The sequence below is a fragment of the Otolemur garnettii genome, unplaced genomic scaffold, assembly GCF_000181295.1.
Source record: "Otolemur garnettii isolate 467f Iridium unplaced genomic scaffold, OtoGar3 scaffold00018, whole genome shotgun sequence".
Lineage (NCBI taxonomy): Eukaryota > Metazoa > Chordata > Mammalia > Primates > Galagidae > Otolemur > Otolemur garnettii.
In genome coordinates, this window is record NW_003852413.1 from 25391229 (window position 1) to 25401485 (window position 10257).

The window sequence follows — 10257 nt, forward strand, 5'->3', positions numbered from 1 at the left end:
CTCTCCCTCTGCCCAGTCAGGTTGGGCTAGGAGAACCCTCTGCTCTGTGGAGGGACAGCCTCCCCTGCACACACACTCTCACCTTTCCTGTCTGGTTCTTCTGGCCCACAGTGGGCCCCATGCTGGCCATAACCTGATGTCTGGCCTGGCTGGTGGCCTGTTAGTGCTTTGTTTTCTTGGTGGAGGGAGCAGATAGGCATCAGCCAGGTGAACAGTGCTATCTGCTGGGCAGGAGATGGGCACAGAGCAGTCCGCAAAGCCATCTAAGATGAGAAGTGTGGGTGCGGCAGCCCCAGGTCACTGTGCCTTCTGTACTTTGCCCTCTGCCCCCCACACCTGCTCCTTGCTAGTTCTGGGAGCCAATCCTGAGGGGGCCCAATGGGCAAGGACCCTCCCCTGGCCTTATGAGTCTGTCTGACCCTCTACATCCTATGGCGCCATCGGGCAGTGGAGCTGGGCAAGTGTGAGGTCACCCTCTCTGCCTTCCCCGTCTACATCCCCTGCTCCCAGGTAAGCAGGTGACAAAGCTGGGTGGGTCACCAAGAGGGGGTGGTTGGAGTCTCTGCTACCCCCTCCCACCTCCCCATGGCTCCTTCTAGTGGAAAGAGCTCTGGACTTGGAGTCAGACCATCTGAGTTCAAATCCTGGCTCTGCCACTAACTGTGGGTTGGTGACCTTGGGCAAATCACATAACCTTCCTCATTTGAGGAGTGTGGTAATGAGAGCAAGAACCATTTCATGGGTCACAATAGGCATTAAAGTGAGGACAGATGTGACAGCACCTGGCATACAAATGGTGCTCAGAATTAGAACAGGAGCCCTTCAAATCAGGGGGCGGGGGCACTTGGGGCCTCTCTTTGTGCTCCCACTGAGGCCAAGGCCAGGATCGCTCACACGGAAGCAGGTGCCCAAGGAGGCGCTGCCCTAGTGTGTGTGCAGCAGAAGACCTTGAAAAAGTCTGAGTCCTGCCCCTTCTGCAGTGAAGCCCTGGGGGGAGCTCACAAAGTGGCAAAGGAACCAGGGGTCTCTAGCTTGAGATGAAATGACAGCCCCACCCTCAAGAGGACAGAGGCTGGCAGGTCTCTCCCCACACGGGGCTAGAGGTCTGGGTCATTCATTTCACATAGCCACTGTTCACAGCACACTTCCAATGTGCACATGTGAGCTTACTTAATTCTCCACAAAGCCCATGTTAGTGTGGCTTCATCATACAAATGGGCAAAATTATGGGAGTACCCTGGAGACCTGCTCCTTAAGTTTAATATGGGCAATGTGAAATAGACATGTATCCGTGCTTTTGTAAATTGGCATCTTTCTTAGAAAGTAAGAAGCTATGGGGTATGGTGGAAAGTGACCTGAGATCTAGTCTCAGTTTTGCCTTACTGGGTAACCTCAGTCAGGCCCCCCTACCTCAGTTTCCCCACCTATGAAAGGAAGGGATAGGTTCAGTTAACTCTAAGCCCCCCATCCAGCTCAGTTTGGTTTGTAGGGATCCCACTCTTCCTCATCTTCCTTCTCCTTCCAGGTTGTGACAGGTCCCAGGGCTTTCTGCGTTCCACGGATCATCTTGACAGAGTGTGCCCCTAGCTCTCCCTCCCTGCCAGAGGCCAGGCTGGAGGAGCCGGGTCCAAGGACAGCTCCCACCCCAAGACCCCGGACCCTGGCTGGCAGTGGGAGGGGCTGGGATGGCCCGCAGGCCCTGCCAGGGGTAGTGGCCAAGACTCCCTGGCCTGGGAGCAGCTTGATGCTTGAAAAGGAAGGGACATCTCTCAAGAGACTGGGGTGTGGAGGCTGCAACACCAAAGATGGAGGAACCAGGGTCCCCTGTTCTCAGGAAGCAGGCCTAGATGAGACTCAGAAGATTTCTGCTGCTGAGACCTACCCAGAGAAGACCCCCAAGGACTCTGGATGTGATGCCCAGACCTGCAGCTGGGAACAGTGGAACCAGCCTACCACTAGCCCAAGCCGCACAATGCAAGACAGTGCCACCCCATGGATGGACAGTCTGGAGGAGACGCTCTGGGAGCTGGAAGCCACCCTCAGCGAGATGGGCGTGGCCCCCACTGCTGAGTCCCCAGATGGCCCCTCACCCCCAGCCCCCAACCCCCAGGTGGCTGTCTCCTCCCCTGTCCTGCCCCTCTGTCTTCATGTTCCAGACTCTCTGTCTTCAGGGCTAGAGGGAGTGGGGAGTGGGGAGTGGCAGGGGCGCCTGGCCACACTGGTCTTCTCTTAGCTCCTGCTACTCTCTTGAGAGCCTGGTGCCAGGCAAGGGTTTACAGGCAGAGCCCAGGGGAGGCTGGGAAGCTGGCCTACCCAGGGATCAGCCCCTCCGACCTTGGCAACAACCAGATTCTCTCCCCTCCTGCTCTGTATCTGTAAACCAGCAAATAAAGTTCTCCCCTCCACCCACCACGTTCCCCTCCCCTTCTCCTGTCTCTGACTCTTGCTGTCTCTGTTATTTCTCTGCTCGCGCCTCGGGGTGCCCAGCACCCCTCTGTTCAGACCCGACACCTGGGATGGTTCAAGGGGTCTAGGCTTTCCCATCTCTACCATAACTCTATTTCCAACCTCCTATTAAGAGGAAGATGTGACCTGGGGCTGCCAATCTGCTATATCTGTCATTGTAGAGAAGCCCTCAGCCCCAAACCTCAGCCATGTGACCCAGATCCAGGATGGTGTCCTTTGCCAGGAGTGGGGTATTGCTGGTGATCCTCACTTTGTAAGCAGCTCCCCCAGGAAGCCATCAGCTACCTCTGAGCTGCTCAGAGAAACCACCAAAGAGTTCTCACTCAGGGGACCTGGGACCTGGGTGGTGGCCCTGCTCCTCTCCTGCAAGGAGGCCTTAGACCTGGGCTCAGACAGGGGTCTGGGGCCAGGAGTAGGACGTCGAGCAGGGAGGGTCTCCAAGTCTCAAAGAGCCCCACAGAAGAGGTCCCAGCTCCAGAGACCCCGCCCAGTGCCTAGGGTTTCTGTATAACTCCACCCCCTCACAGAGCCCTCCAATGCCAACCCTGTTTCTCTTCCTGCAGAGTGGCAGTGGCAGTGTGCCACCCATGAAGGTGGTGACTCCGGGAGCATCTCGGCTGAAGGCAGCCCAGGGCCAGGCTGGCAGCCCCGACAAAAGCAAACACGGCAAGCAGAGGGCAGAATACATGAGGATCCAGGCCCAGCAGCAGGTGAGGGTGGGGATGGGGGGGCGGCCCCCTCAGTGCTGTGCGCTGAGCTCCTGCTGTGTACTGGGTGTCTCCTGCCACTATCCCTAGGGCCAGCCTCCCTGCCAGCTGCCCTGAGAGGCCCTACCAGGATTACTCTACCCATCCCGAACCACTGTCCTCCTCCTCTTCCCAATCCCAGTGCTTCACATCTGGTTTAGAACATGAGTTCTCAACCATGCCCCTTACTTCTCAAGAGCACCCTTTGTCGGGGCAGGGAAGACCCTGTCCCCAGCTGCACATCCCTGGCTCCTAGGGGAGGGCAAGCAGACTCTACTGCCCACCCCCCTCCCCATGTGTGGGTCCCTTCTGAGGCCCAGCCTGTTCTGGAGTGTAGAAGGGGGTACTTTGTGTCTTTCATCTTCCTACCATTCCGTTCCTCTCATCTGCTTCCTTCTCCCTGTTCTTGGGCCTCCCCTACTCTTTGGGGCTCCCACTCTTATCTCAGTCTCCCTCTTAGCTGTTGGGCCAGCCCCCAGCTGAGAGAGAAACAAGTTTTGCACCTGCTTTTCAGGCTTGTGTTGGAGTTGCAGTGGGTTTACCTCTGATCTTTGTAAGGTGGATGGGGTGGGGACAGGAAGAGGTATTAAAGACCCCAGGACGGTTCAGCGCCTATAGCACAGTGGTGATGGTGCCAGCCACATGCACTAAGGCTGGTGGGTTTGAGCCCAGCCTGGGCCAGCTAGCCAACAATGACAATGGCAGCAAAAAAATAGCCAGACATTGTAGTGGGTGCCTGTAGTCTCATCTACTTGGGAGGCTGACGCAAGAGAATTGCTTAAGCCGAAGAGTTTGAGGTTGCTGTGAGCTGTGACTCAACAGCACTCTATTGAGGATGACATAATGAGAGTCTGTCTCAAAAAAAAAATTTTTAAAAAAAAGCCCTTGGGCAGTGCCTGTGGCTCAAAGGAGTAAGGCGTGGGCCCCATATGCTGGAGGTGGCAGGTTCAAACCCAGCCCTGGCCAGGGGAAAAAAAAAAAAAGCCCCCAGGAGGGGGAGGGGTGTGGTAAGAGTTGCAGGGGCACTACAGCCTCTTTTAGACTTATCAGTGGGCTTGGGTGGCACACAGAGTAGACATACTTCACCTGTGGGTGATGCTGCCCCATCTCTGGCCTGCCCCTGTGGCCCAGTCAGAGGGTACAGGGGGTCCCTGGGCCTAGACGTGAGAGACCTTTAGTGTGCTCATTTGGTTCGCAAGTATTTCTGAGCAGCTCCTATATGCTACAGCCAGTCTAGATGGAAAGGACGGTGGTGACTGTGGTATGTCCAGATGCTCCTACCTAAAGAAAGTTCTAAGGTCAGAGGCAAGAGGCTAGAGATTGATGAGACCAGTCATCAGCTTGACAGATGAGGGGACAGCTCAGAGAAGGAAAGGGACTTCCCAAAGGTGCACAGCAAGGTGGCCTCAGAGTCAGGAATAGGACCCAGGTATCCTAAAGTCCTTCCTACCGAATGGCACTATGACAGTCCTGGGCACACAGGGCCCTGCTAGCCAGCTCCCAGGAGAATCTATTGCAGACTGGCCCTCCAGGTCTCCCCTCAGCTTCTTACTAGCTCCACACCTTCCTCTTTATGGTCCCTAGATACCCTGAAAATGCCACCCCTAGCTCTTTTTCCTGCCACCACTGTGGCTGAGTTCCCCTTGTCCTGCCTCCTCGGTGCCCAGAAGAGCAGCTGCCACTTAAAGGGTGTTTGCTTTTGCCAGGCACATACATGATCTCATCTCGCACTAGCCATTCTAGTCACAAGGAGGTAGGTCCTTATTGTCCCTGTGTGAGAGGCTGTGAGACAGGCTTTACACAAAGTCACATAGCTGGCAAGTGGGAGAATGGGTTTCAGTCCACACTGCTGCCCCTCCTGGATCCACAAGGTGTTTCAGCCTCCCCCGCAGGCCCCTCCCTCAACTATCTCCCCCCAAACCCACCCCCCACCCCCCCCACTCCCCCACCCCCGGCTCACCAGAGCCAGCCATAGTTTGTTCCTCAGCCTGCTCTGGCCCTCCCTCCACTTCCCGCTGGGCTCTAGTGGCCTTCAGATGGGCTCTCCCCTACTCTGTCCCCCTCTTCACAGCGCACACTGTGTAGACCGTCCCACATTCATGGGGCTGTGTAGATCCCCCAGTCCTGGCATCCTCTCATCAACCCTGTCCCTGCCCTCCTGGTTCCTCTCCCACCTCTTCTCTTCTCTGCCCCTTCTCTCCTCAGAAGTCACCCTCCCCTTCTTGGGCATCACTCAGTCTCTGTCGCCACCCAGGTCTCTGTTCTGAGCTCTAGCCGCCTACACACTCCTCCCCCAGATGTCCCCAGGCACCTTGCACTGCTGTGTCTAGACATGATGCCTCCTCCCCACCTAGCCTCCGCTGCCCCAGCTGCTGTCCCTCGGGGAGGGGTCACACAATCCCCAGCCCCTTCCCCCTTAACCTCTTCCAGAGCAGACACAAGCTGTGCTCTCTTTCCGTCCTGCTCCACCCTAGCTATGCTTCTCTCACTCCCACTGCTCCAGTAGCCTTTCTTAAAAATATTCCTTCTTCCTGATAAAGTAGCGTATGTTTCTTGTGGAAATTTTTAAAAGTAAAGTATAAAGAAGTGGGGGGAACCATCTGTGTCTCACTATGTACTTGCACGGTTTTCTGAGGTCTCCCTGGGATTCTGTCACCTCTACCCTATTTTCCAAGACCTGCAGAAAAGCCTGAATCCCTTCTGGTGCTGCCTGGGCCCTTCAGCTCAGCAGCCCTTTCCCCTCCAACCCTATTCCCTACCAACCCCCCTCCCCTTTAACTCTGCTCCCCTCCAGCCCCTCCCCCTCTGCCTTGCTCCAGCTCTCTCCCTCCTTCTGGTCTTCCTCCCCTTCCTTCCAGCCCATGCCCACCATATGCTCCAGCTGCCTGAGTCACTTGGGCCAGAACAGCTCCATCCAGCTTAGTCGGTGGCCTTGGTCAAAGTCCTCTGTCTTCTCAGGCTATTAGGTACCATGCTAATCTGTCTTCCTTAATCCTTACAACTTCGTATCTTTTTTTTTTTTTGAGACAGAGCCTCAAGCTGTCCCCCTGGGTAGAGTGCCGTTGCATAGCTCACAGCAACCTCCAACTGCTGGGCTTAAGCCAGTCTCCTGCCTCTGCCTCCCAAGTTGCTGGGACCACAGGCACCCACCACAACGCCTGGCTATTTTTTTTCAGTTGCTGCCATCATTGTCGTTTGGCGGGCCTGGGCTAGATTCGAACCCATCACCTTAGGTGTATGTGGCTGGCGCCTTAGCCACTTGAGCCACAGGTGCCAAGCCACAACTTCGTATCTTAAAATTAATCTGTGTTATCACAGTGGCATCCCACAGCACCTAGAATAGTGTTTGGCATATTCAGGCACTCAGTGAATATTTGTTTGGGTGAGTGAATGACTGAATGAGTTTGCCACTGATTGGATGGAAATAGACAAAGCAAACCTGAGAGGTTAAAATAATAATCATAATAATGGCTACCATTCAGTGCATGCATACTGAGTATCAGGCACCACACCTCACTCTTGGCATCACCTCATGCGCACCTGTTGCGGTAGGAGCGGTTATCACTGCAGATGAGGACATGAAGGCCCAGAGAGATGTCTCCTTGGGGACACATGGTTAAAAAGTAGCAGAACTCAGATTTCAACCCAGATCTGCCCAATGTAAATTCTCCTGTCTTCATGCTGGGTTCTGTTGCTTTGCCGGGGAGCATAACATTATGGGTGTCACCAAGCCTTGGTGAGATCACACTCCTAACAGGAATGCTAAAAGACAATACCTTAAAAAAAAAAAAAGGGAGGGGGTTTGAATAGAGCAATAGGGGAGTGACGCTGGGCCTCAGTGTATCTAGAATGCGTTTAGCTGTAAGTAACAATTAAAAATGGCTTAACCAATAGAGAAAGGTATTAGCTAACCAAACAAGGAGTCTGGAAGCAGAGAGATTCTCAAATTGGGGAATTCAGCAGCTCAAGGACATCAGGACCCAAGTTCCTTATGCATTGCTGGTCTGATCATCATCCAGCTGCCCTCCCCTACAGGGCTGACTTCACTGCAGAGGTCCTGGGCACACGACTCTTTTTAGAAGCAGAATAATCTTTCCTAGAAACCCCCAATAGGCCTCCCCTGTCTTCTCATTGCCTATTCCTAAATCAGTCACTGGCAAAGAGAAAGGAATTACTCCAATTGCCATAGATTTATCATGTTCCTCACCAGCCCTGTCCCCACCTTGGACTAGGGGGAAAGCCCAGCTTCTCCTGACAGTCCAACACCTAATCCAGGCAGGATTTATTCCATGAAAGAACCCACGCCTGTAGGGAAATGTATGCGTCAGAGTGGAGTGCAGGGGGATGGGGCGGCGTGCTGGGTGCAGAGAGCAAGTGGTAGACTCTATCCACAGTCGAGAGGAAGGTTGAGTGGGGTTCAGCCCACAGGACCGGGATGAGGATCCTACATCTCCCCTAGCTGAAAGCTGAACTTCTCTAAGGTTTCCACCTTGCCACAAAGGTGACTAGGTTCTGCTTCTCTGGATATAATTGAGACCAAGGTGGGAGGACTGGTCGGGGAAATGGAAGTGACAGGATCCTTCAGAGAGAGCAACTGTGTCGCCTGAGAGCAGCACAGGAGGGGGTCGCTGGGCACAGCTGGCTGAGCTCCCTCACCTTCCAGAGAGTGGATTTGGAATCATGCAGAGTCTCCTGGGAGGGACAATGGTCCAAGAGGACTTTATAAAGCAAGTGCTGTCAGTGGTCCCCATGAAGAAGTGTCAGAAATTGTAAAGTTGGGTGTCAAAGGGGTGGCACTGGCTCTGGGAGAGAGAAGGGGTAGCTTACCCAGGTAAGGACATATCACTGCATGAATACAGAAGTCAGGGGGTGGCACCAGCCAGAAGGTAGGTTCCAAAGACCAAAGCTTGGAATAGACGGGGGCTCTCAAAAAATGCTAATGGGGAGGAACAGAAAAAGCTTTTAACTAGAAAGATCTGCTCAGAACAAAGAAGACAGCCAGGAAGGAATGGACACCTTGCTTGGGGACATGGTGAGATGTTAAGAGACACCAGAGAGAATTCTCTGGGCTGCCCTTCCATCTGGCTTTGGGGGAAAGGACTTTAAATGGGAAAGGCTAGTGTGGGGGAAGGGAGGGACTGAGCCCAAAATAAGTGACAAGTGGTAAGAGAGCCCTTGGTTACCTCTAAGGGAGTTTGCCTCCGGGCTCAGGTCCTGGGAGACCTGTGAGGGCAGGCGCCAGACCTGACTCATGCACAGGGCTATGGGACTCCAATGACCCATGGCTGTGGTCCTAGAGGCCTGTTGAGTAAAGGATGTGCAGCCTCAGGAAGGGGAGAGGGGTTAGAGAGTCCAAATGAGGACTGCCTACCTTGATTTTCATAAAGAGGAAATAGAGAAAGCAGACTACAGTGTGGTGAGCAAAACCCAGGTGAATCTGAACCAGCCACTGGTGTGCCTTGGAAGAAGCAATGGTGATGACCACGAGGGCGAGTTCTGAGCCGGCCAGACCTAGAGGTGGGGCTCACTTAGACACTAGCTTTCCTCTGCACCTGCCAGAGCCTCCCCATGACCGGGCAAGAAGATAGGTGGGAAATGGGTGACCCTGCAGACCTGATCTCAGATCAGTCTCTGGCAGTGTCCCACAGGACACTGTGTTCTGCTTTGGCCTTTGGGTCTTTTTATCAAGACTGGTCAGTTCTCAAACCAGGAGCTGAGCAAGGCCAGAAGGACAGTGAATACAATCACAGGGAGAAACCTAATCTGTGTAGCACCCACTGACCCAGTGGATCTCAAAAGTGAGTGTCCAGCGGAACCGCCTGAGCCGCCTGCACAGTACTGAGCTGCACCAGAGGTGATTCCAGAGGGGGCCCAGGAATCTGGATTTTCAGTGCCTGCTACATGTTGCCTCCTTGAGATGATGCAGGTAGCTCCACACTTTGGAGACTACAGCTCCAGAGGCTGTCTGGAGGTCTTGGACGTCTCCAAGACCAACAGAGGCAGTCTGCTGGAGGTGGGGAGGAGGGTGAGGGGCTAATCTGCCAGAGCTGACCAGCAAGTATAGGACTTGTCATCAGGGAGTGGCCTCCCCATTGCTAACTCGGAGCTGGAGGAAGACTTGTGTGGGTGCAGTGGGGTTTCCTGTGCTGGGCAGGAGGTATAGTGAGCACCTTCTACACACACTCCCAGGTTGGGGTTTCTTGAAATGCTCCCCAGGGAGGACCAGCTCCTTCCTCTGTTGCCACAGCACTGGGGCCAGAAAGGACGGCTTTATTGACCAGATGGGACTAAGACACCCCCACCCCATGCACCCCTGCCTATAGCTAACCTTTAACTTCTTCTTCTTCCCCTCCCTCCCTTTCCCCTGCCCCATATCCCTGTCTGCCTGTCCTGGGCACGGACTCTTGTTTTCTGTGCTGCTCTGGTCTCTCTCTGCCACCTTCTCTCTCTCCTGTCAGTAACTATGGGCCTGGCCCCCACTTCCAGTTTCCCAGGCCCTCCCCACACCTCCTTTCTGCCCCTATGTAGCCCTCCCCATTCAGAGGACCCCTCTCTCCAGAGGCCCCGCCTGGTTTCTTCCTCATGCAGTTAATTTCCTCTTGGATTTGTAGAGGTTTCCATTTTTTAAAACGTCAACTGGGGGCCAGCATGAAGGCGCTCCCTTCCTCTCTCTGACCCCTGACCCCTGTTTTTGTTCCAGGCCACTAAACCATCTAAAGAGATGAGCGGGTCAAATGAGACCTCGAGCCCTGTCTCAGAAAAGCCCTCGGCTTCCAGAACCTCTATCCCTGTATTGACTTCCTTTGGGGCAAGGAATTCTTCCATCTCCTTCTAGAAGCCCCCTCACATCTCCACCCCTGCCTCCCCCCATCTGCCATTTCTTTCTCTTCCCTTCATCTCCACCCACCCCCACCCTGCTCTCCAGACCTCCTGAGGGGTTTGCCTTTCAGAGGAGGGGGTGGCCCTCCTCAGCTCCCTACACCCATCCTCTGTTGGTGTTTTTGGTTTTTTAAATGATTCACTTTAAATTATCTTTTTTTAAACA

The 10257-nt window shown here is 54.3% G+C and overlaps 1 protein-coding gene across 1 annotated transcript in view; it reads left to right on the forward strand.

Annotated features, from left to right (window-relative positions):
- The window catches only part of SRCIN1 (SRC kinase signaling inhibitor 1), a 41728-nt gene extending 31681 nt beyond the window's left edge, over nt 1-10047 (forward strand). Inside the window, exons 17-18 of the mRNA XM_023511184.1 lie at nt 3030-3176; nt 9913-10047. Of these exons, the coding sequence (XP_023366952.1) occupies nt 3030-3176; nt 9913-10047 (282 nt within the window). The remainder of the gene's footprint in view (nt 1-3029; nt 3177-9912) is intronic.
- The last annotated feature ends 210 nt before the right edge of the window (nt 10048-10257 follow it).